We start from the raw sequence: 26,230 nt of genomic DNA on the forward strand, positions 1-26,230 counted from the left end.
AAATGTGTTCTGTTTCTATAACTAAACTTGTAACCCTGGACATGTAATGAAAAATCAAACACATCTCTGTACCACTTGGATAATCATTAGTCTGTCTTTGTTCTTTGTAGAAATAAAGAAGCACCTGATTGCTGGTGGGTCAGGGCCCTAGAAGTGGCCTGATTGCTAGACAAGCAGTGCTGTTAAATTCCCTGACCACTGCCTGACTCCCTCCCTCCCCTTGCTAACTCCTTATATCCTCTGCAGGCTGCCCAGCTAGCAAAGACCCTCCACTCCCCTCTCCCTGCTGGGTAAGCCTCCCTCAGGAAGGCCCCTGCCAAGCCACTACACCCAGCTTTTCTTCTAGGAGTCCCAGGCCTTGTATTAAGGTCTTTGGTCTATTTTTAATTTATTTTTGTGCAGGATGAGATACAGTTCTAGTTAATTCTTTCACATATGGATACCCAGTTTCCCCAGCAATATTTTTTTTCTTAAGAGGCTGTCTTTTCTCCAATGCATTAAAAAAAAAAATACTTGCAGCTTGGTGGATGTGTTGACTAAGTCCCATGTCCTCTATTCCACTGGTCTATGTTATCCTTTTGTGAACGTCATGCATGCTCTATGTTAGACTAATCTTAAACTACTGTTTGAAACAAAATCCTACTTTGCTCTTTCTGTTTAGTGCTGTTTGTTAATCAGGGTTCTGCAGATGATCAGAAAGAACAGAATGAATACTTATTACAAAAGGAAAGTATTAGGTATGGGCTGGGTATCTGTATGGTTGAAAGGCTGAAAAAAATAGTAGTTGCTCAATCCACAAGACTACACAACTTCAGCATTCCCAAGACTTAGAAACTGAAGACTGAAGAAATGCTGGTCTTCTGTCCAGCTGAAAAGTTAAAGCTGTGTTCTGCTGTCCAAGGGGGACAGGAACAACCAACAGAACAGGGCATGTGCACTCACCCACAATTAGCAAAGGCAGCACTGACTTCCCCACAAAGTACTTTACAGCTAGGCCACCAAGAAAGATGGAGCCCACTCTTGGAGAGGATATTCCCCCACCCCAATTAGTCATTCCAGAAAGCACCCTCACAGATCAATCAGATCGATCAATCAATCAATCAATCTCTCTTACTTGGTATCAGTACAATGAAACTTACAACTGAGATCAATCCTCACATAAGACTTTGGCTTTTCTTGGTCCTCTGTGTAAGGGTGGGACAGGGTCTCATATAGCCCAGGCTGGCTGGACTTCAGCTTGGCATAGAGTTTAAGAAGACCTTGAACTGAGACAACAGGTATGCTCTGCCATGCCGTATTTTCTTACTCCTCAGCAAGTTCATTTCTGTGCATATAGAGAAACTACTGAATGCTAAGTGTGGTAGCACAACTCTGTAACCTGCTGAGGTAAGAGAGTGATTGCAAATTTCAGGCCAACTTGTTTAACTACATAACAAGAAATGCACCAGATGTTTATATGTAGAATGACTCTGTATCCTGCTACTGTGCTCAAAGTGCTCATCAGACCCAAGAATTTTTCTAGTGGTGAATTTAGGATACAACATCATTATCATCCACAAATAGAGATAATCTGAAATCTTCCTTTACTATTACATCCTTTCTTCTCACCGCCCCCCCCCCCCCACATACCTTGGCCATGTCACCCTAGCTAAGATTTCAGCTGTTACATTTAAGAACATATTTTTCCCATGTAGTATAATGTTGGCTAGGAGGTTTGTCAAGGTGGGGGATCCCACGTGCAACATGAAAGTGTGGAGGTCAGATGATAACACCCAGGAGTTAATTCTTCCTTTCTGGGACTCAGGAAATGAACTCAGGTTGCCAAGCTTGGCACAAAGTACCTTTACTCATTGAACCATCTTGCTGGCACCATCTTTGGAATTTTTTGTTCGTTTGTTTGTCGAGACAGGGTATCTCTGTATAGCTCTGGCTGTCCTGGAGTGCATTCTGTAGACCAGGCTGGCCTCTAACTCATAGTGATCTGCCTTCCTCTTCCTCCAGCCTCCCCAGTGCAGGAGGTATTCCCCCCACTGTCTGGCTCATACTTGGGGTTTTTTTTTAAATTATACTTTATTTATTTTGTATCCCCCCTCCCTCTTCCCCTCCCAATCCCTCCCTTCCTCCCCCTTCTCCACACATGCCCTTCCTCAAGTCCACTGGTAGGGGAGGGTTTCTTTTTCTTCTCTGATCCTAGTCTGTTAGGTCTCATCAGGAGTGGCTGCATTATCTTCCTCTATGGCCTGGTAAGGCTGCTCCCCCCTCAGGGGGAGGTGATCAAAGAGCAGGCCAATCAGTTCATGTCAGAAGCAGTCCCTGTTCCCATTACTATGGAACCCACTTGGACACTTAACTGCCGTGGGCTACATCTGTGCAAGGGGTTCTTGGTATGCTCTTGGTTCTGTGCATGGTACTTGGTTGGAGTCTGAGTCTCAGGAAAGACCCCTGTGCTCAAATTTTTTGGTTCTGTTGCTCTCCTTATGGACCTCCTGTCCTTTCCAGATCTAACTATTATTTCCCACTTCTTTCATAAGATTCCCTGCATCTCTGCAGACTATCAAAGCAGATGTTGAGACTTATGGCCAAACTTTGGGCATACTTGGGATTTTTAAATATTACACTGTATCACTTATTCTTTAATTCATCAGATAAATCTAACATAAGTCACTGCTCAGTTTAATACAAGGTCTTCCTGTATAACCCAAGCTGGGCTTAAACTGCTGATCTTCCTTTCCAGGCTCTGTTTATCACACTACTCTGGGAATGTCAAGCAAAAGAGATAAATCCATGGTTCTGAGTATGTAGTTGGATGGCCTCCAACTTCTGATTTTCCTGGTTCAACTTTCCAGTGCTGAGGTAACAAGAAAACCACCAAAGCAGCACTTTTTTTTTTTTAAGTATGGTTAGATGTCATTTATTACATCGCCAACACTAGTCCTAAATTCTTGGCTTCAAATAGCCCTCCCTTCTCAGTTTCTTTAATGCCGGGAATTTAGATGCCTCTCACTAAGGCTTTTTAAGTGCTGAGGCCTTTGAACCCAAGGGTCTTCACCATCTGTGCTCTGCTACTGAGATGCATCTCCAGACCAGCTTATGGTCATTTTTTAAAAGCCTAGGCCTGCCTTTAATTCACTACATGTAGGTGCGAATGACTTTGAACTCCTGATCCTTGGGCTTTTACTTTCCAAGTTCTAAGATTACAGGGGAGGCCTGCCACACTAGTTTTCCGGTATGTAATGGCTTTGAGCGAAATCCCCAGCCCTAGTGACAATGTAACAATGTAACAATGACTTTGCGTAACATCAACTAATAAAGACAAGCCAGGCAAGGTGTCAAATGTATTTATTATAATCTGAGCACTCAGATCTATTCTTGTCAGGAACGACAAGAGAATGAATATCGAAAGTCGTTTAAACACCCTTTGTACTCTCAAATACGGCAGCAAAATATTCTTCCTGTAAATTCTACTAAAACTGTGAAGAGGTTTGGAACTATTAACTTTATTTCCAGAACGCGCTTAATACAGGACTTAATTACAGAAATTGTCCATGGACGAGTGACCAACTAACAGCTGCCTTTCCTGTCCTCAGAAACAATATGCAGCGCGCACAGACACAACGTGCTCATGCTTTGACCAATGCCCCGGAGGCAGCCAGAGCTACAGAGCAAACGCCCTCTCGTGAGCGCGGATTGCAAAAGAGAAAAAGACACGCACAAACATGAAAAAGCCAGGAAACGAGCAGCAGGTCGCAAAGGACCTCCCAGAAAGAAGGGGCAAACGGCTTGCTAACTTTAGGCACCATGGGAAAAAGACCGAGGTCCACTCAGACTGCGCTCCCTCCCTCTCACTCTCCCGAGGGAGAGAAGAACGATCATCAATGGCAAGAGGCAGCTGCAGACAAGCAGCACCTAGAGCCGGCTTCACGCTCAGGAGGGAACACTACGTCTCGTCCTCGTGGGCTCGGGTGCTCTACACAGTCAGAGAAACTTCTCTAGTAACGAACTATAGAAATGATCCCTGAAAGTATAGTCTTAGCTTCACGGCGCGCCCGTCGCCGCACTGCACCAACACACACCACTTCTACCTCACGGCGACTTACGCCGAGCGGCCCCAAGCCTTCCCTCTCGCCGCCGCCACCGCACGCGGCGTCGGCCCCCAGCCTAGTGCCAACGTCCCCGACCAAACCCTCGCGCTACCACGTCCACCGGGCACTTCCAGCCGCTACGGTGTGCCAAGACCCGCAAACTGGCACTGTCATTAGCATACGATCGCTCAACAGCCAATCGACGGACGGCTACCTACAGTCCCGCCCACTGACGCCCGCGTACGCACGCGCGCTCCGACACGCGGACCCGCCGCCCGGGAGCGCGCCTCCCCGGGGGCGCAGGCCTCTCCGTGCCAGCCGCGCCGCCTGGCGCCCTACGCTGCCCCAAAGCAAGAAGCCCGGCGGAGCCCAACGCAGGTTCACACTCTGGCCCAAGACAGAGGCCTTTCGTGAGGAAGGGACCAATACGTGGGGGGGCGGGGGAGCTGTTTTCTTTTAACGGCAGATCTAGGACGGCACAGTCTATTTGATGAATTCTGTGGGTGAAGGGCACGGTGGCTGACTTCTCTAATCCTAGCACTTGTGCGGTGAAGGCAAGAGTAATATGAAGCCTGTCTTAGAATTTTGAGGCCGGCTCAGCTACATGAAATCCTGTCTAAAAAGATCAAACAACCACAAATCTCATCTAGATAAACCTTATTTCCTCCACCCAGAAAGAAATGGGAGAAAAAAGCAAAGCAAAATAATCCTCTGGCCACATGGTAATTACTAGCAGAATTACTGGATACAAACTGGATGATCAGCATTTTAATCTGTCACCAAACATCATGTTACCAATTCATCATGTTACCAATTGAAGGGTTCTTTCCTTTTCTTACAGATGTTGCATCTGTCACACAACAGAGGGGAAAAGTTGCTGTCTGGTACAAAAGCAATGCCTTTTAGGGAGTGAGGACAGCTCTAAGTAAGTGAAAAGTCCTGAATGTGTGTTGTTGACATAGGCACATCCATGTCAAAATCCACTCAGGCTCATGGGGAAAGAGAGATAACAAAACCCCTGGTTCATGTACAGAACCTGATAGTGTGTGGTAAAAATGTCTGCCATAGCTTTGCCTCCTCCCATAGAGTTTACACTTGAAGACTTGACCCCATACAAACCGGTCTCTCTGGTTTTTAAAGAGTTTTCCATATTTAAAGAGTTTTCCATTCTTCATTCTCCCCTTCTGCTTGGTGTTTGTTTTGTCGGCTTGTTGTTTCTCCCCACGTCACTCACTCCCTTTGTAGGGCAGGCTGGCCTTGAACTCAGAGATCCCTCTGCCTCTGCCTCTGCCTCCCAACTCTGAGAAAAAGGGCTGTGCCACCATGCCCTACTAACTTCCCACCTCTTGAGGAAACCCCCTCTGCACATGCTGCACCTTGGTCTTCTTTTGAGTAGATGCTCCAACAACACATGGGTCTGAACATCTCCCGAGCATGCTCTAAGATTTAACCTGCTAGATATGTTGAGTCATGCTTGTAACTCAGGAGACCGAAACAGGGTTAGCTACCAGTTTGAGGCCAACCTAGGCTACACACTAAGTTCCATACCAGTCAGGGAAACAGTGAGAACCATCTCCAAAAGTACTCAAGGGACAGAAGAGATGGGTCAGCAGGAGAGAGTGCTTGCTGTTCTATCAGAGGGCTGAATCCTAGCACCCACAACCGGCCAGTCCCAGACACCTGTAACTGCAACTATAAAGGACCTAACAGCCCTCTCTGGCTTCCATGCAGACACACACACAGACACACACAGACATCTTTTAAAGAAATAATTGAGGGCAGTACTCCTCCCTTGGAGACACTTCCTATTCTTCGGATTTTTTTCTCCGTTACCCCCAATGCTAACAACCTGAGCTTGATTCACAGAAAACACATGGTGGAAGGTAAGAGCCAATTCCCACAATTGTCCTCTGTGTAAGATGCTTACATACATACACAAGAAACAAATGTTAACAATTTTTTACACAAATCTTCAACTCTGCAGTGATAATAAAGCAACTCAATGAAACAAAAACATTTAATATATTACCTGTTTGTAAGCCTTCCTTGACCTCTTTTCATAACAGTGAGTACAGTGTATTTTTTTCTTTGTTTTTCAGACAGGTCCAACTATGCAGCCATGACGACCTTGGGACTCACTATGTCTGCATGCCTCTGCCACCAAGTGCTGGGACTAAAGGCGTGCATTTCTGGCAACCAAAATATGTTTGAGACCCCAATTATCTTTCTATGTGCATGAACACAGCTCACTTACTGCAAATATATTTACTTCCTCCTACTAAAGTGGGTTTATTAAACTTCTTTTTTTTTTTTAAGCTTTTTTTGTGTTTGGTAGTTTGAATTAGAATGGCCCCATAGGCTCACATGGAAGGATAAGGAAGTGCGGCCTTGGTGGAGGAGGTGTGTCAGCTGGGGTGGGCTTCGAGGTTTCAAAGGCTACACCATTTCTGGTAAGCTCTCTCTTTGTGAATGTAAAGTCTCCTCTAGGGTCATGCATGTCTAACACCTACTCCCCTCCACAATGGTCACCACCTCACCTTCTAAAACTGTGAGCAGCACCCAATTAACTGTTCTTGTAAGTTGTTTTGGTCTTGTGTCTTTTACAACAGAGAAGTGCTTAAGACAGTGTGTATGCACAAATGTGAGTGTGCACTCAGGTGTCAGTCCTCACATTCCACCTTGTTGAAATCGTTTCTGGTTTTGCTGCTGCATCTGGCCTAGCTAGTCTGCAAGATTCTGGGCTTTTCTTCCTCTGCTTCACCTTTTACTGCAGGTGCACTGAGAGTAGAATGCATACTACTGCAACCAAACTGAGTTCTGAGGATTCAAACTCAGGTCCTCACACAAGTGTCTTCACTGTCACATCTCCCTGAGCTGCTAGTCTCTAACTCATAGGCTCAAGTAATATCCTTTCAAGCAGCTGCTGCAACATGTGACACTATATGGTTTTTGTTTTCCAAGAAAGGGTTTCTCTATGTAGCTCTGGAACTCTGCAGACCAGGCAGAGCTCCACCTGCCTCTGCCTCCCCAGTGCTGGGATTACAGGCCTGTGCCACCACCAACCAGCTATGGCACTGCATGTTGATTGCAAGCCTTTGGTTTTTGGGGTGTGGAGGGTCTCACTCTTTACCTAGGCAGTCCTTGAATTTATAGTGATCTGCCTGTCTAAGCTATAACAGCATGGTCTGGTGCTTTTATTTGATTGTTAATTCTTTTGCTCTTTAGGTCTACTTGCTATCTCTTACGAACATTCTCATGTATACCTGTCCTTGTTGTGTAACTTGCTCTTCCTAATTTAAAATTGTTTGGTTAATAAAAAAAATGCTGAAGCCTAGGCAGGGCAGAAGTGAGAGGTAAAGCTAAGGGCAAGGGCTTTGAAGACAGAAAGATCATGGGAAGGAGGAAGACAGGTAATGGAGGAGAAAGAAGCAAAGCCGCATGGGGCAGCTTGGGGAGAAGCACATGGCCAGATTGGAGTGGATGGAGGAAAGGACCCAGATGACAGACATATGCAAATATTTGTGGGTTGTGGATGGGAAATAGTCCAGACAGGAGTGATTAGAGCAATAGGCATAGGATAGAGAACTGGAAGACAAAAGGTAGTTTAGGAGGGTTCTATCTGCCCTGCCCCAGGTGAAATAAGGCTTATTTAAACACAACACGTTGTCTCTGTCTTTTAGATAATATCTGTTAGGACTTTGGAACTAAACCTGCTTCTGGATTGCCTAGGAACTTATGATGTCATCGTGTCAATGACCAGGTGGCCACACCTGGAAGGCATGGTTACCTTCCCCCTTAAAGGAACCAGCTGGCCATGTGGTCCCTCTCTTGGTCCTTTCTCTCTTGGCCCCTCTTGGTCCCTTCTGTCTTGCTCATCTTCTCTTGGCCTCCCTTGGCCCTCTCCCCTTTCTCTGTTAGAGTGCTTCTCTCTCTCTTCCCCCCACTATGTCCTGCTCCCCCCTTCTCTCTCTCTCTTCATATCCACCTAATAAACCTCTTTCTTATATAAGATCTGTTGTATGCCTAATCATCATTATTTAATATATCCCATAACCTTATAATACCCCTGTAATATTTATAGGCTTTAATAATAAACATTACTAGCCATTTTTATATTTATTTTCTACAACATAAACCTACCATGTGCTGAGATTACAAGCATGAAGTCTGTCACACCTGGGTTTAGGTCTTTCTCCCCCCACCCCTTTTTCTGGCACGTGTCTTTTATGTAGTCCAGGTGATCTACAACTCAAGGTCCTCCTTCCTTTGCTACCCCACAGCTGTGACTGGAGGCACTCAGCACCCACCTAGGAAAGATGATTCCTAAGTTGATGGTCAATATAACAATCTCCTTTAAAGAACAGAGAAGGGGGAAAGACTGAAAAAGAAAATGAACAGATGTAGGGTTGAGGGAAATCCTGAATAGTTATTGTTTGATATGGGCATAGCCATGTGAGAGACTAAAAACACCTAGCCCGTGGGAGTGGCAAACATTTCCCATAGGTGAGGCTCAGATGGATGTCCAAGCACTCCTCAAGTCCAAGTGTGAATGCTAAAGTGCACAGAGCATCCTACCCACAGATGCTTAGAGTCTACAGTGTGCCCTTAGCTAGTTAGCTAGACGGCCCCTCTGTTTATCTGTACTAGCCCCGCCTCCTTGTTCAGCTAGATGCAATAACCATGCTGAGCTTCTCCATTCCAGCTATTTTGTATCCGTATGTCTGCTGCTTCTTTAATATTTATCTTTTTTTATTCTCTTGTTTCCCCTAGTCAGCATTCCTGGAACAAAGCTGTGCAAGGACCAGCAAACAGGCTTTGAGGGCTGTGGGTCAATACTGGAAGGCCTAACTTAAGTGTATTTCCTTAAGTTAAAAATAATTGAAAATGGAGCAGAAAAACTGAGAAAATAATGACAAAATAGTTGTTTAATTTGGTAAAAGATTCTAATTTCGCTATATAAGACAATCAACAAACCACAGACAGAAAGTAAAGAAAACTAACAAGAAACAACTCAGGATTGTCACACTAAACAGGAGAGCTCTGTATGTACCCATAGAGACTCATTTTTGTATGTATTTCTTATCATAAACGTGAACGTTGCTACTTTAACAGTTAATTGATTTGTGTGAATCTCCAGTAAACACTGAATTACTTGTCAGTTAAAAAAGGGGGGGGGAGAAAAAGAAAGAAAGAAAATTATCACTGGATATGATATATGTCAGGTACGCAGAAGAAGAAAAAATAAAAGGATCTAAAGTTCAAGACAAGGTGAAGTGAACATGTCCATAATCCTAACACTCAGGAAGGTAAGAAAGAGGATTACACTAAGTTTGAGGACAACCTGGGCTAAAAGTGAGTACAGGCTGGACTTTAGAGCAAAAAACTCTCTCTCAAGAGGGGAAGTGTGGATGGTAACATGCCTCAGCAGTTAAGAGCATTCGCTACTTTTCCAGAGGACCCAGGTTTGACTCCCTGTACCAACATAACAGCCCACAGATATCAGTAGCTCCAGTTCCAGGTGATCTGACACCATATGTATGAAGCACAGCTTAGAAGCATTGGAAAAACCAGGATTGTTAATCACATGGGCCTACTTTCTTCAAGGCAAGAAAATGAATGATGCCTGATCACCTAAAATGCTGGAATGACAGCCAAGCACAGTAGTGCATGCCTGTAATCCCAGCACTCAGAGGCAGATCTCTAGTACTCTGTCTAGATCTCTGTGAGCTTGAGACCAGCCTGGTCTAAAAAGTGAGTCCAGGACAGCCAGGACTACACAGAGAAACCCTGTCTCAAAAACCAAAAAAAAAAAAAAAAGTAAACCAGGAAGTCAGTTCTTGAAGGGCATGATCCAAAGCCTGAAAAAAATGGATACTGTCCCACGCTTCCTTCTTTACCTCTTGAGGATTGTGTTGCTGTCCCCAACCCCATAAGCCAACCATGAGGCTTAGAGGCAGGAGTCCCTGACATTTAAATAAATAAACACATCTTTGAAAGAGGGATGTCTATAGAGATGTTCAAATGTAGAGCTTGTTGCAGGAACGTGAGGGCCAGATGTTGTAGAATTTTAGCAGCCATGTATCTGTATTCTAGAGAGAAGCACCTAGGCTTTGGAGTAGCCTTTTGTTAATAATCAGCTGATTGTTACCTGAGGTTTTATGAGTTGTTCCAAAGGATTCTCAGAGCCTTTGCTTAACTTAATCAGGAGACATGCCTAGCAAACCAGGAAGTCTCATGAGACTGAGAAGTGCTTAGGTAATGTTTCCTTCAGACAACCCCTAGATCAGATATGGAGGTTCTGGTATTTGAAAAATACTAAAAGTGCCTTTTGTGTAAGAATAAAAAGCTTCTAGGAAGCTGCTAGCGATCAGAGCCAATCCTGCCAGCAAGGCCTAAATTCATCCTGCAGTGTCCCTCTTTCTTCCACCTTCCTGAGTAACCCACAACAACAACAATAACCAGATGAGATTTGTTTTTTTTTTTAATTATAACTACATCATGTCCCCCTTCTATTTCCTTCCATCCTTCCATACTCCTCCTCATTCCCTCTCAAACTGATGACCTCTTTTCCTCTGTATTACTGTTCCAAGGATCAGAGATTACAGCCCTCACATAACAAGCCAGGCACTAGTTCACAAACACCTGTAACACCAGCAATGAGGGCAGAGGGGTAGACACAGAAGGGTCAATGGTGCTTGCTGGCTTCCAGCCTAGCCAAAAGCAAGGCAACCCACAGGATCAGGGAGAGACCCTGTCTCAAAAGGAGTAAAGCAGAGGCAGAGAGGACACCTCTGCCTCTGCACCCTCACACACTACACACAAACAGACCTCCACATACACTTAGAAAACTGAAGGCCTAGAATGTTTCAGGCCTGGGTTCCATTCCAGTACAGAAGGAGGCATGGGGTGGGGGGAGATGAAAAACACAGCATAAAAAAAACCACTGAAAAAAATGAAAACCTGAAGAAAGCCAAAGAAAAACAAAATATTGGGGATTAGTGAGATGGCTTTCTGGAGGGCTAGAGTTTGTTAACCACATGGAGCGACTCCCAGCCACCTGTAATCCCAACTCCAGAGAATCTGTCACCTCATGCCTCTGATGTGTGTGTAATTTAAAACAAATTAAAAAAAGGAAAACCAAAATGTTACATGGAGGGGAACAATGATTCAAATGGACATCTGCTTTCCTATTGGAAACTACAGAGGCCAGGAGCCAAGCATGGTGGCACACACCTATTATCTTGGCACCCAGTTTTTGTCTGGTTTGGTTCTGATTTTATTACTTATTTATTTATTTTTATGTATGAGTGCTCTATCTGCATGTACACCTGCATGACAGTTGTGAGGCACCATGTGGTTGCTGGGAATTAAACTTAGGACCTCTGGGAAAGTAGACAGTGCTCTTAATCACTGAGCCATGTCTCCAGCCCTGGTTCTGGTTTTATTTTTATTACTTTGTTTGTTTGTTTGGTTTCTTGGTTTTTCAAGATAGGGTTTCTCTGTGTGGCCTCAAACTTGATATATAGATCAGGCTGGTATCAAACTCACAAAGATCTGGCGGCAGATCTCTGATAGAGTGCTGGGATTAGAGGCAGCACCACAGCCACCTGGTCTATTGTTACTGCTTTAACTGTGGATGAACATGACAGAACACAGACACCTAGCTACTCATGGAGGACAGAGAGTCACATTGCCCCAAGTTCTGTTACAAGCTGTCACAGCTGACTAATGTGGGTCTTCTGAAGAGCAGTATGTGCTCTTAACCATCCCCTGCAGCCCTGGCTTTTAGAGTTTTGAGACAGAGTCTCAGGTAGACAACTCACTAGGCAGCTAGGCAACTTTAAACACCTGATCCTGGTTGCTCTACCTGGTTTTCTATGTGGTACTGAGGATGGAACCTGGACTGCATGTATGCTACACGAACATTACTGCTGCTGAGCTGGACCCAACTCTGCTTTTGTTTGTTTGAAACAGAACTTTGTTGGCATTTGTGTGTTTTTTTAAGACAGGATTTCATTTTATAGATTGGCTGGCCTTGAATTCCATTTTTGAGGAAGCTGGCCTTAAACTCAGAGATCTGCCAGCCTCTGCCTCCTGAGTATTTTAAAGGTGTGGGCCACCAAACCCAGCCCTGGCACTGTTTTTCACCAAACACAAAACAGAAATATGGGTTATGTTGCCTCTGCCATCTTAACACTATACTTACCTTTCTTTCCTTCCTATTTATTTTATTTTATTTTATTTTATTTTATTTTATTTTATTTATTTTATTTTATTTTATTTTATTTTATTTTCCTGGTGCCTGCACACCAGAAGACGACACCAGATCTTACTATAGATGGTTATGAGGCACCTTGTGGTTGCTGGGAATTGAACTCAGGGTCTTTGGAAGAACAGCCAGTGCTCCTAACCTCTAAGCCATCTCTCCAGCCCCCTCTACTTACCTTTCTTAAGAATTTTCTTCACTTTCACATAGTTCCCTTGTTTGGCATATTCATGAAGCTGAGCTTCCAAGGAGTCATCTATTAAGGTACCAAGCTGCACTGGACAAGGGACTGGAAAACGAACAGCTCGAGACATTCTGTTTAAAAAGAGAACAAACAATACATTATCCTAATACCTCAAAATGCAAGGAAGCAAGATCTTTCTCTTTCCTTTCTCCTCTCTCCTAAAGGAAAATCCATTCAAAACCATCAGAACCTAAAACAAAGCCAAGGTTTTAGGAAATCTGACATTCATGGAATCCCCTGAAAGCAAGCAAGCCTCACCACATACCCAGGAGCCCAAAGCTTGGGGAAAAACAACAACAACAAAAAAAACAAAAAACAAAAAACAAACAAACAAACAAACAAAAACAGGTAATCTGCTATTTTTTCCCACCCTGCTGTTCCCGAAAAAGTTTATCCTGAAAAGTAGTTTCTGAGTATGACAGCATCCCTCCCCCTCTGATAACTACAAAAAACTGCTCTCAGACTCTTCTGCAGGAGCTGCTGGGTCTTTGGGCACCATTCTCAGATCCATAAAAGCCGCTCTCAGCATGAAGATAAAACTGAGTTTCCATTTTGCCAGTTTAATTCTTGCATCTTTTTCTGACACTTCCAAGATTGTGTGACTAAACATGCTCCCCATAGGCTCATGTATTTGAATGCTTACTCACCTGAGAGTGGAACTGTTCAGAAAGATTACAAGGATCAGAGCATGCAGACTTGTAGGAGGAAGTCTGTCTGTCACTGGTTGTGGGCTTTGAGCTTTCAAAAGTTCATGCCAGGTCCCCTATCTGTCTCCCTCTTCATCTTTCCTTCCCCCTCACTCTCCTCCTTGTTCTTTCCCCTCCCCGCTCTGTGTGCAGATCTGAATGTAGCTTTCAGTTACATTCCAGTTCCATGAATGCTGCCATGCTCCTCCCATGACCCTCTGAAACTGTAAGTAAGCCCCCAATTAAATGCTATATCTATCTGTCTGTCTATTTATTTTGGTTTTTTGAGACAGGGTTTCTCTTTGTAGCCTTGGCTGTCCTGGAATCATTTTGTAGTTCAGGCTGGCTTCAAACTCACAGAGATCCACCTGTCTCTGCCTCCCTGAGTGCTGGGACTACAGGCATTCATAACCAAGGCTGGTTTAAATGCTCTCTTAAATCTGGACAGTGGCAGCACATACTTTTAATGCTAGCACTGGGGAGGGAGAGGCAGGTAGATCTCTGAGTTCTGAGTTCAAGGCCAGCCTGGTCAGGCCAGCTGTAGCCTGAGTTCCAGGACAGCTAAGGCTACACAGAGAAACCCTGTCTCAAACAAACAAAAGACTCAGAAAGTAAACAACTCAAAAGTACACCCGGTTATGTGGGATCTTCCCAAGAGCTGGAACCCTGGACCTTTCTATACAACTTGAATGCAGCTGTAGAGGTGAGACAGCCTCCTCTATATTAGCAGTCCTTGCTGCTTATGTCATCTTGGGGAGGGAGTTAGACTCCTGGGGTGTTTAACTCATTGGTTCACCAAGTTAGACTTTGGTGGTATCGTACTCTACTCTTTCATCAATTCTGTAATAGTGTAAGTAGACATTTGCTCACATCTCCCAGGAACAGTATCACACAACAGATGGGTACAGTGGTATAACCTCAGTGTTTGGGAAATGGAGGCAGAAGAATGAGAAATTAGCAAATTTGAGGACTATGTGGGCTACATGGGATCATCTCTCTCTCTCTCTCTCTCTTACCATCCATCCATCCATCCATCCATCTATAGAGTGAGAAGAACTAATTAGAAGAATATAAACTTGGGAAGGTTAAACTACAAAAGGAACTCTTCCTTTGCTGTGCAAATACCATAACACAATGTGTTATGTTCACGGTTTACTCTCACATTCTGGTCCTAGCTTTACCACTCCCATGTGTAACTGATAAAAACAGAATACAAAGTGGTCAGGTAGTTACAGAGCAGAGAACCACTAAAGTAAAATTTTTACTCAGCTAAAGGCTAAAAGCACTGGCCTTGTGGGCAGTTCTGTCCTTGTCTAATTCCAGAAACGTTTAAGCCACAATGTTTCTGGCTGTGCTCTGGCCAGAAGTAAACACACCACAAGGGAGGTCTGTTTTCTCTTTATCTCCTTTTCCCTAAGTGAGCATCCTTCTCAGAACTTGTACATGAAGACATGACAGAAACTGAGAAAAGACACCTGGACATTTCAACTACACTGAGCCATCACCCTTTCCATTCCTCACCCAAGTCTCTACCCTCCTATTCACAGGCACTGTTAGCTTATTTCTGAGATCCACTCACATACAAGCCTAGGGGCCACCAACTCTGTCTCTGTTTTGTGTAACTATGAACTTCTGACACCCCAAGTCATGAGGTAAAGACCCAATTGGGGAAGAGGGCAAGTCTGTCAAACTAAATGACACCCTACCTTTCCCGTATTACAATCCTAGAAATGACTTAACACTGTTGTCATAACTGTGACAGATTCTGTGTGAAACTGTTAAAATTACCCCATTCTCATTACAATGCTCAGTCTATAGGGGACAGAAAAATGGCAAACTGTATTCTGCAGAAATAACCATGAATCATGGGACTAAATGAAGAGGGATTAAGGACATAAAATGAGGTCACTGGAGAGATGGCTCAGAGGTTAAGAGCAATGGCTGTTCTTCCAAAGGTCTTGAATTCCATTCCCAGCCCACAATCATCTATGATGAGATGTGGTACCCTCTTCTGTCATTTATATTGCCAGAATTTGAATGAGTAAGTGCAGGATAAGGTATTTAAACAGACTAGCATCGCCCTTTGCCTTTTTTGCAAAAAAGAGGAAGAAGAGGAATAAAGCAAAAAAAAAAAAAAAAAAAAAAAAAAAAAACAACCTGTTCCCAAACAAGTTAGCCTTGGAAGAATGACATGCATGTATAACTATACTGTAAGCCTATAGTAGCAGTGTGCTCTTTTATTAGAACTATACAGCCCATAAGGACATTTAGCCGTCAACTAAAAACCTGAAATGCAAAAGCCAAGTTGGGGAAAATGAACCAAGAAACATCTACATTACTTTTCTAATATTTGAATACAATACCAGGGGAGAGCGCGAACGCAGTCCCCCACTACCACAAATTATGCAGTCGAGTTTCCCGCATTTGGGGAAATCGCAGGGGTCAGCACATCCGGAGTGCAATGGATAAGCCTCGCCCTGGGAAAACCACCTTCGTGATCATGGTATCTCCCCTGCCAGGTAAGTATGAGTTGCAGTGGCCTCAGTACTACCTCACCCTGATATCAACGCACTTTTCAGTCATGGTCATTTACATTACACACTCTTTTGGACTTCCTTTCGAGACTACACAATTTTCTATATTACATAAATGAGAGCACAAACTTTTACATACTTGTAGAAAATACTCTCTAGCCAAAAAAATGCTGTAGAACAGGGACAGGCTTTGGTCTATCTGCATATCCCCGCCCCTTTTAGTGACGTCTTCTCAAGTTTTTTTTTCCTTTGCATTTCTCTTCCGGATGTGTTAACTCTTAAACCACCGCCTTACTATCACAACGCTAAAGAGATTTTACCTTTTTTTTCTAGCATCTTTTGCTATTAACAACAGTTTCGGCTTGGATGTGTTATGACCTCTCAGGGACTACTCTGAATAAGATAGCAAGATCGGTTGTTTTAAGCCAAGCGCTACTGCATTTAAGAGAATCGGTCAAATCCTCGGTATTTCTGTTCCCAAAACTGCAAAAAGAATTGTTAAGCACAAAATTCTGTGAGGACTGAGTACTTGTAAATGCTGCCTGGATTTAAATCCATCCTTGTTCTCACAAAGTGTGCAGCCGTGTAGGGTGCTAACTGTGGGGCTGGAGACATGGTTTTGCTACTCTTGGCTGGAAGTCTGAGCTTGGTTCCCAGCACCCACACACACTACTCTCAGAACTTTATCGTTATAGAAGTGTATGGGGCAATTTGTGAGCCTGAAGTGCCCTCAAAGACCAAAAAGAATACTTGTTCCCATTGCAACCAGAGCTAGCCAGCAATGGTTTAAAAAACCTAGCCAATTAAATGCTCTCAAGTGAAACTGAAAAGGAACAAGAAATACTCCTAAAACTTCAGAAGGCGACACTACAGTTGCCAAGGGAAAAATACGAACAGCCCCACCAGCACCCCCCACCACCACCACCACAGGTTTAATTCTCACAACTTTCAGGTAAGAACTAGATTTGTCCTTCCTTCATGGTTGAAGTATTAACTACAGAGTGATGAAATTGCTAAGGTAGTGCCATCCTGTCCCAACTTCACTTTATGTCTGTCTGGTCACTTCTTATCCTCCCACTTCTCACAGCTGCCTGCACCTTGGCAGTTTCCTGGACTGGCCATGGTCCGAACAAATTACGTAGTGTCTAGAAGATGCGTTGGGGCCTTGCAAAGAAAGCAGATTTTACCAAGCCTCTCCAAATCCCTAAGTAGCCTATCTTCCCTGAGCACTGATTCAATTATGGTGTGTCTTTTAAATTTCTGTATCCTTGAGCTTGGGCACCAAGAGGCTTTTAATTGGCTTGATCAGTGTGGTTGTCAGTAAACACTTCATTTCAAGTGAGACCCTGCCACAAGAAACTGACAGTACTTTTTATTTCGTTTTGTTTTCAAGACAAGGTTTCTCTGTGTAGCTCTGGCTGTCCTGGAACTCACTGTGTAGACCAGGCTGGCCTCAAACTCAGAGATCCACCTGCCTCTGCCTCCCGAGTGCTGGGATTAAAGGCGTACACCACCACCACCCGACAGTACTTTTTTTTTTTTTTTTAAGTATTTGGACAGTGAGGTCAATACATGTGTTACATGTTAGAAATAATCAGTATGTCTAAGGATCTGCAAAAGGGAAACTAGCCCTGGGTAAGGTAAGATATTATATCTTACCTATATAAGATCTATATCTATATCTATATATAAGGTCTATATCAGAAAGAATATGTAGATGCCACATATTCTTGTGGAATGAATGAATATGGATGTATCAGGGTCATCCACTGACTCCTAAATTTGTGGAAATATTACTGCATATTACACACACTTAAATCTGTTAGTATATTATAATTACTGATGCATCAGGGCCATCCACTGACCCCTAAATTTGTGGAAATATTACTGCATATTACACACACTTAAATCTGTTAGTATATTATAATTACTGGTGCAGGCGGGTCTAGAACTTGTTATGTGAAGGATGACTATGAATGCATGAGCCTTCTACTTCTACCTTCCCAGTGTTTGAACTATAACTGTGCACTCCTTACAACCAGCTTCATTATAATAACATACAAGTTAGAGTGTGGGAATGTTCCTAACACGCAAAACCTACATGGTACCTCACACACAAGTGTCCAGAATTCAGTTCCAGAGTGTCTAATGCCCTCTTCTGACTTCCTTAGGTGCCAGTCACGCATGTGGTGTGCCTACACACATGCCAGCAAAACACTTACAACCTTTGGGTGTGGTGGCACATGCCTCTAAACCCAGCACTCAGGAGGAAAAAGCACATGAATTTCTGTGAGTTCGAGGACAGCCTAATCTACAAAATGAGGACAGCCACAGCTGTTATACAAAGAAACCCTGTCTTGAACCACCTCCCTCCAAAGAAACAAAACACACAAAAAATCCAAACAAAACACACAAAGTTAGAACTTTGTCTTTTTTTTCTTCAGGGATGGTTTGAACCCAAGTAACTTTGAACATGCTGGGTGTTCTACTAGGTGTTTATGCTAGGCGGTCTATACTAACTCACAGTCCTCTCGTTTAAATTTTGTTTATGCTTTACAACTACAAAACAACAAAAGCCACAGCATAGCTTGATCTGGTATTCTGTATGCAGACTATGTTGGCCTCACCCCAACCCTGCCCTCCAAATATAAGTATTTAAAATTTACAAGTCAAGCCACATATAACATTTTACTTGGTGTAAACTACACCTTGAGTTCTGAAGGGACTGTAAACATAATCAAGGTGCAGCTGCAGGGCAAGGTATTGGGAAGGATTAAGGAATAGAGGGAGAAGGCAGATTTAACACAGATCTAATTCTGAATATTGCAGCATTCAACTGAACTGACTGGTGGAAGTCAGAGCTAAATCACAGGAAACTGCAAAGACAGTATTATCAGGGCTGACTGACTGCAATAGACAGAAAAAAAGGGGGCAAGTAAAAACCAACAGCAAGAAACCAAATTAACCAGCCTTCATAATAACAATACAAGCTTTCTTTGCAACCAAGAAAAACCAGGGGAGAGCGCGAACGCAGTCCCCCACTACCACAAATTATGCAGTCGAGTTTCCCGCATTTGGGGAAATCGCAGGGGTCAGCACATCCGGAGTGCAATGGATAAGCCTCGCCCTGGGAAAACCACCTTCGTGATCATGGTATCTCCCCTGCCAGGTAAGTATGAATTGAAGTGGCCGCGCTGCCTGACAGCAGTGCGTGTGTAGCATCTTTTAGATATGGTACAAATTTAAGCCGTCACTAAAAAGCTATCTTTAAACACAGTGGCTTCTCACACTCAAAAACATTTATGAGCACTGACAATCTTCGAATTTTCCCAAAACTACACTCCAAAAAAAATCACAAATGTTTGGAATCAGCAGCTTTTCCCAGTTTGCTCCTTAATTCTCTATCTACATAGCACCGCCTCCACAGTGACTCACTTCCTGCACTCGGAAACCCGCCTTCCTGTCCGCCGAGAATACTAAAGAACCTATTATCAGGTGGCAGTTTGCTGTGTCTTTTGTTTTGCGGCCTCCTAGAACACTGTAGGCATTTCCTTGTGAATCAACATTAAGATTAACAGCAAAAACAGCTGCAATGGTAGTAGCAGACAGGGATCGCTCTTTTTCACATAACAGCCACTGAGGTAGTGATCATCATCTCCATCTTTATGGACGTGAAAACTTGTACAGAAAGGTTAGCCTTCAAAGCACATTATTTGTGGACTGTCTGATAAATCCCTCAGAATGATGGTTCATGAGCAGTAAGGGTGCTCTCAAGCCTGACAAATGGAGTTTGATTCCAAGGATTTACACTGTAGGAGAGAACAGACTTTCACAAGTTTGATTTGTTTTGTTTTTTGAAGACATGCCTGTAGCCCTAGGATGGCCTCAAACTTACAGCAACCCTCCTGCTTCAGACCCTGAGGCACATCTTAAAGAAGACACTGCACACAATTTCTGAAGAAACAAAAGATTTGGAAAGAATGAAAGGAGCTGGGTGCCATGTGCATACCTGTAATCCCAGCACTCAGGGAGACAGAGGCAGGTGGATCTCTGTGAGTTTGAGGCCAGCCTGGTCTACAAAGCAAGTCAAGATAGCCAAAGCTACACAGAAAAACCCTGTCTCAGGAAAAAGAGAGAGAGAGAGAGAGAGAGAGAGAGAGAGAGAGAGAGAGAGAAAAGACAACTAGAATTTGAGGGTGAGAAGAAAGTACTTTTAAGTAGTGTTTATTCATTAATCTATTGTATAGTTAAAATAAATGTTAAAAAAAAAAATTAGCCAGGCACAATGGCACAGCACTCAGGGAGGCAGAGGAAGGCGGATCTCTGTCAGTTTGAGGTCAGCCTGGTCTACAGAGCTAGTCCAGGACAGCCAGGGCTTGTTACACAGAGAAACCCGGTCTCAAAAAAAAAAAAAAGAAAAGAAAAGAAAAGAAAAGAAAAAGAGATAGGATTTGGCCATGTGAAGATGCTCACTGTAGGCAAAGAGAAGTACACTACAAATGTTGACCTTTTTAAAATATTTTAAAAGACTTATTTACTTATCATATATACAGTGTTCTGTCTGCATGTACACCCACACGACAGAAAAGGGAACCAGATTTCATTACGGATGGTTGTGAGCCACCATGTGGCTGCTAGGAATTGAACCCAGGACCTTTAGAAAAGCACTGGCTCTTAATATCTGAGCCATCTCTCCAGCCCCACACAATGGTCTTAAAGCTGAGGAGGGGTATCTGTTTCTGGGTAACTGGCTCAGAAAATAGTAGGACACAGTAGAAAAGAGCTCTGATTGCCAGTCTACAAGCTTAGACTGGCTAAGAAGGGTTTCCTGGAGAATTAAAGGACTCTCTTCACAGGACTCTCTTTACAGTACTAAACATAGTTTAGAAGCAGAAGCGAAATAAAAGCTATCAGAGATTAGCCAGAGAAAAGGAGAGACCTATAGCATAGGCTCCTGGATTTAGAAGCATTTCGTAAATATTGGTTTAATATTCTGCTATCAGTACTTTTCTTTTTTCAGTATGTAGCTCAGGCTCTGCCTCAAATTGGAGATCCTCTTGCCTCAGCTTCCCTGCAAACAGCCCTGCCTGGAAGAGGTTTAGACCAGAGTCACTTGGAAAGGACACTCTCCAACCTGTTGAGCTGCCTGCAGGCTGTGCAGTGAGCTCCAGGTTCCCAGTTTTTGTGAACTGTCCCCCCTGCTGAAGTGGGCTTTGGTGACACTGCTCTCTTCTGAGTCATTTTTGCTGCTGTAAGTAACCCCTCATCCATATTCCTGTAAGTAAGCACAACAAAACTCCTTGGGTTACCAAACTGGACTTTGGTAGTATTTGTACTTTGGTCTGTCAAAGGTTCCCTATCTGGAGTGAGTGGATGTATGTGTTCCATCTCCCCAGTTCTGTTTCACAACAACTAAACATTCAAATTTAATAAAATACCCTGTGGGTAGCACCGTGGGTAACCAAGTGGGTATGGATTATATAAAAAAGGACCATGAGCCTGGGAGCAAGCCATTAAACAGTGTTCCTCCATGGTTCTGCTCTAAGTTCCTGCTCAAGGATGGAGTATGACCTATAAGATGAGATAAGCCCTTTCCTCACCATGTTGTTCTTTGTCAGGATGCTTATCACTGCAACAAAAATCAAAGTAGGACAGACTTTTGTAATTCTAGGACAAAGAATTTTCAAGCTATCACACTCATGCAGTAATATATTATTGCATCCACGTTATATATAACTATATTACACCTACCAATAGATGAGCTATAGGCCTACACAACTGGGATTATAACTCAATAGGTGGAGTCCTTGCTTAGTATGCACAAAGCTGTGGGTCTGATTCTCAGCATGGGGTGTAAGGGCACATGCCTGTAATCCCAGCACTCAGAAGATGGAGGCAGGAAGATCGGAAGTTCAAGGTCATCCTCATTTTTATTTTTATTAATTAAAAATAAATCTTTTAAAAACTGCAAAGAGAGAAATAGAGCCAGTGAGATGGGTCAGCAAGTAAGAACACTTGCTACCAAGCTGTGAGAAGGTAAAGTTTCCTTCACTTGTCTCAGCTGTAGAAATCTTTGATTTAATAAGAAAATGACTCCCTTTTTCATCCTGTTCTGTGAAAAGTTCTTTGGGGGAAGTACCTAACACCGTTCTAGAAATTCAGGGTTTAAATGCCTCAGCTAACTGCATGGTTTTGGCTATTGTTAAACTGCTTGCCTGCTTTACTTCCCCCTGCAACTGCCCAACCTGGATGTGTTTTTTGTGTTCTTTGTCTATAAAAACTCCCTGTACTACACATTTGGGGGTGCTCTTGAGAATTATTTTTCTCCAGGCTGTCACCCAGCTTAATATAGACTCTCAACTCAGACTTTGGTCTTACTGAGTGATATTTGGGTCTTTACCGCACAACAAAGCCTGCCCCTGAGACCCACATGATAAGAAAGTACTGCCCACAAGGTTCTCTTCTGATACCCGTGTGTGTGTATGTGTGTGTGTGTGTGTGTGTGTGTGAATACATACATACTAAAATAAATTGTGTAATTTATTTATGATTTTATTTTTTCTTTGTTGTTGATTGAGACAGGGTCTCTTTATGTAGTCCTGAAGCTCGCTATGCAGACTGGCCTCAAATTCACAGAGATTCCCCTGCTGGAATTAAAGGCGTGTGCCACCACACCTAGCTATCAAATAATGTAATTTAAAAGTTCAGTTCCAAAAAGAGAAAAGAGAGTATGTGTATAAAACAAATGCTTTAAAAAAATGTGTGGGTGCTCTGTATACATGTATGTCTGTGTACCACATGAGACCAGAAGAGGGCACTGGATTTTCTGGAACTGGAGTTATGGGTGGCTATGAGGCGCTGGATCCTCTGGAAGAGAAATCAGTGCTCTTAACTCATGAGCCATTTCTCCAACCTAACAATGCTGTTTTAAATATCTTACTAAAAACTAAGAAGTGACAAAACCAGAGATGTCTGACATAGGAAGAAAAAAAGGGACACAGAGGTAGAAGATCCAGTGATGGAAGCAGGAAGTATTTCTCTAATTTCTCTCTCCCTCTCTCCCTCTTTTCCTTTCAAATGCTAGACATTGAACTCTAGGACTCACATATGCCAGGCAAGTGATCTTTTTGGACAGTTTGCTAGTTATTTTTATTTATTTATTTTTATTTTTATTTATTTATTTATTTATTTTATTTTTATTTATTTATTTGGTTTTTCGAGACAGGGTTTCTCTGTGTAACAGAGTCCTGGCTGTCCTGGAACTTGCTTTGCACACCAGCCTAGCCTCAAACTCACAGAGATCTGCCTGCCTCTGTCTCCTGAGTGTTGGAATTAAATGGGTATCACTACTCCCAGCATTATTTTTTTCTTTTTCTTTCTTTTATTTTTGTTTTTTGAGGCAGAGTCTAGCCTTGGCTGCCCTGGAACTCAGTATGCTGGCCAGGCTGGCCTCAAACTCACAGAGGACCTGCCTCTGCCTTCCTCCTGAGCATTGGTATTAAACATATCTGATACACATATCCTATATATACACATATATTTATACATACATAACCTATCTCAAAGAAAGTATATGTTGTATACATATATAAATAAGGCCTATATACACATATGCATATATACAATTTATAAATAAAACATCACCTCTCTGGTGTGGAACAACGTAAGCATTGAAGATAGCATGGCCCCTGTGTAACGGTAATATGAGAATTTGTGAGGCATTCCATATTAAGAAAAATAGAAATGTCAAAGATACTTTGAAATCTGGTTTGAAACTATGTACTCAAGGGATAAAGGAGTTTATGTGTGAACTAAAGTACCATTACCAAAATTTTTAAAGCTCAAATACTAGTTTTAGAAGTTTTGTGACTTATATATCTTCTTTCTTGTTGGTAATATTATTATATATCCGTTTATCCATTTATTTTGTTTGTATGTGCCATGGTAGAGTGTGTAGAGTCAGTTCTTTCCTTCTGCCACATGATTCTTGAGGGCTGAATTCCAGTTTTCAGACTTGGAGGCACGCATCCTTACCTAAGACCACCGACTGACCCTACCATTACCTTATTTATTTGTTTATTATTGGGCATGAAACCTAGCATTACTTATTATTACTAGGTATGGCGGTACCATGATGCACATATGGCAAACAGAGGACAGCCTGTGAAAGTCAGTTCTCTACTTCAATCAGGTGGGTCCTGGGGATCAAACTCAAGTTGGCTTGGCAGGAAGGTCCCTTACCCAACAAGCCATCTTCCTGGCTCTATGTATACTTTTTAGTTTTTTTTACTAAAAATGCATATGTATGAACTTCCATGCAAGTGCCACCAGTTGATTCCCTCCTTCCCCATATAGGTACTGGGGATAGAACTGAGGCCCTCAGGATCTGAAAGCACATGCCTTTACTCACTGAGCTTGTTCCCTATTAATACCAACTTAAACTAACAGCAGGGAATCCTGAACAGGTCATCTTGTGTTGAGACTTTGTGGCGATGCTAAGAAAAGGAAGAAGCCTTACACCACTCCCAAGAAAGAATAAGCACAAGAGGAAGAAGATTTAGTTGGCTATGCTGAAATACTGTAAGATGGATGAAAATGTCAGCATTAGTTGACTTCGTCAAGAGTGTCCTGATGAATGCGGTGCTGGAGTTCCCATGGCTAAACACTTTGACAGACATTAGTGTAGCAAGTGTTGTCTGACCTACTCCTTCAACAAGCCAGAAAACAAGTAGTTGTGTATGAGCTAATAAAAAGGAACTGATGTTAAAAAAAAAAGAAAAAGAAAAAAGAAAATGGAAGTGCCTCCGTAAGACTAAGGTATAGGCAAGCCTGTAGGGCATTTTCTTAATTAGTAATTGATGGGGAGGGCCCAGCCCATTGTGGGTGGGGCCATCCATGAGCTGGTGGTCCTCTATGGCCTCTGCATCAGTTCCTGTCTCTAGGTTCCTGCTTTGAGTTCTTGTCCTTCCTTTGAAAATGAACTGTGGTGTGGAAGTGTAAGCCAAATAAACGCTTTCCTTCCCAACTTACTACTTTAAGATTTATTTATTTACTTATTTTATGTGCATTGGTGGTTTGGATACATGTATGTCTGCTTGAGGGCATCAGAGCCCCAGGAATTGGAGTTACAGACAGTTGTGAGCTGCCATGTGTGTTCTAGGAACTGAACACAGGTCCTCTGGAAGAGCAGCCAGTGCTCTTAATTGTGAAGCCATCTTTCCAGGTCCCCAACTTACTTTTGATAAGTGTTTCATCACAGCAATGGTAACCCTAACAAAGATACCACGGCATATGCCAGGCGAGTTGGCCCACTAGCTTTCAGGGAGTTTGCTACTTTTGCCTCAGATGTCAGCATAGGAGCACTAGGATTACAGCAGTGCTACTGGGCTCAGCTTTGTAAGCATTCTGCAGATCTGAACTTAAGTCTTGAATGACACACTTTACCCACTGAACTCTCTCCCGCTCTGGTATCAATGAAGGAAAAAACAAACAAACAAACAAACAAACACAGACCTCAAGGGCTGGGGGGGATGACTTAATTAGTAAAAGTGTTTGCAGTCAAACCTGAAGACCCGAGTTGGGTTTCTGGTACCCATATGGTGGAGGACAGACTACTGCCAGCTGTCTCTGCAGCTCACACCATCATTTGTGTTCTCTCTCTCTCTCTCTCGTGTTGTGTTCACATACACAGTCAATGAAATAAAAATTCTAATAGATGCCATCACGTGAATTAATCCTGAGAACATCATCTAAGTGAAATAGACCACTCACAGAAGAACAATTACAATACCATTCCACTTGCACAAAATATATATTCATAAAAGTCACACTCAAAACTGAAAGTAGAAGAGTGACTGATGTGGACTGAGAGGTGCTGTGTTGAAATTTTCAGCAAAGAATGATGAAAATCACAGAAACACAAAGAGTGCTTTTTGGGTGTGTATCTGTGTGTGTTGTTTTTATTACTGGGAACTGAATCTAGATCCTCACATTCAAGGCAAGCACTCTACCACTGAGACATATCTCTAGCACTCTCTCTACTTCCTGAGGTTAGGTTTCAACTGTCTAAACTGGATTTGTGCTCACTCTGTGTGCTGGGGTGGTAAGCCCTGAATTTTTGACCAGCCTATCTCAACTTTCTGAGTAGCTGGGACTACAGGTCCATGCCACCCTGTCTACTGAAAATTATATTAGATGGTAAATGGTTTTCTTTGTTTGGTCTTTGTTTGATTTTTTTTTTTCTTCGAGATAGGGTTTCTCTGTAGCCTTGGCTGTTATGGACTCACTTTGTAGACCCGGCTGCCTCAAACTCATAGAGATCTGCCTGCCTCTGCCTCCTGAGTGCTGGGATTACAGGCTTGTGCCACTGTGCCTGGCTAAACTGTATGTTAACAGCACCTTATTACAAGTACACAGTC

The 26,230-nt window shown here is 43.0% G+C and overlaps 2 protein-coding genes and 3 non-coding genes across 5 annotated transcripts in view; 1 reads left to right on the top strand and 4 right to left on the bottom strand.

Moving 5' to 3' along the window:
* The window catches only part of Tex14 (testis expressed 14, intercellular bridge forming factor), a 99,012-nt gene extending 86,350 nt beyond the window's left edge, over nt 1-12,662 (bottom strand). Inside the window, exon 1 of the mRNA XM_060388406.1 lies at nt 12,527-12,662. Within this exon, the coding sequence (XP_060244389.1) occupies nt 12,527-12,662 (136 nt within the window). The remainder of the gene's footprint in view (nt 1-12,526) is intronic.
* Nucleotides 3,817-4,031, bottom strand: LOC132655708 (small nucleolar RNA U3). The gene has a single exon (XR_009593492.1). It is a non-coding gene; the product is annotated as a small nucleolar RNA U3 (small nucleolar RNA).
* Nucleotides 4,009-6,397, top strand: LOC110542413 (serine/arginine repetitive matrix protein 1-like). The gene is made up of 4 exons (XM_060386188.1): nt 4,009-4,224; nt 4,278-4,492; nt 4,924-5,007; nt 6,182-6,397. The coding sequence occupies exons 1-4, from the start codon at nt 4,009-4,011 to the stop codon at nt 6,291-6,293; spliced, it is 627 nt and encodes a 208-aa protein (XP_060242171.1). The 3' UTR covers nt 6,294-6,397.
* A 2,979-nt stretch (nt 12,663-15,641) lies between the features above and the next one.
* LOC132655495 (U1 spliceosomal RNA) lies at nt 15,642-15,805 on the bottom strand. Its single transcript, XR_009593302.1, has one exon. It is a non-coding gene; the product is annotated as a U1 spliceosomal RNA (small nuclear RNA).
* Nucleotides 15,806-18,825: 3,020 nt separating this feature from the next.
* On the bottom strand, nt 18,826-18,989 carry LOC132655506 (U1 spliceosomal RNA). The gene has a single exon (XR_009593311.1). It is a non-coding gene; the product is annotated as a U1 spliceosomal RNA (small nuclear RNA).
* Between the last annotated feature and the right edge of the window lie 7,241 nt (nt 18,990-26,230).

The sequence above is a fragment of the Meriones unguiculatus genome, chromosome 7 (genome assembly GCF_030254825.1).
Source record: "Meriones unguiculatus strain TT.TT164.6M chromosome 7, Bangor_MerUng_6.1, whole genome shotgun sequence".
In the NCBI taxonomy this organism is placed as follows: Eukaryota; Metazoa; Chordata; class Mammalia; order Rodentia; family Muridae; genus Meriones; species Meriones unguiculatus.

What these genes read in the sequence shown, in the direction of transcription:
- LOC110542413 (XM_060386188.1), top strand. Translation starts at nt 4,009, where the DNA reads ATGATCCCTGAAAGTATAGTCTTAGCTTCACGGCGCGCCCGTCGCCGC. An exon ending in GCCCAAGACAGAGGCCTTTC is followed by an intron (nt 4,493 to 4,923) that starts GTGAGGAAGGGA and finishes CTTTTCTTACAG; the next exon opens with ATGTTGCATCTGTCACACAA. An exon ending in GGGAGTGAGGACAGCTCTAA is followed by an intron (nt 5,008 to 6,181) that starts GTAAGTGAAAAG and finishes TTTGTTTTTCAG; the next exon opens with ACAGGTCCAACTATGCAGCC.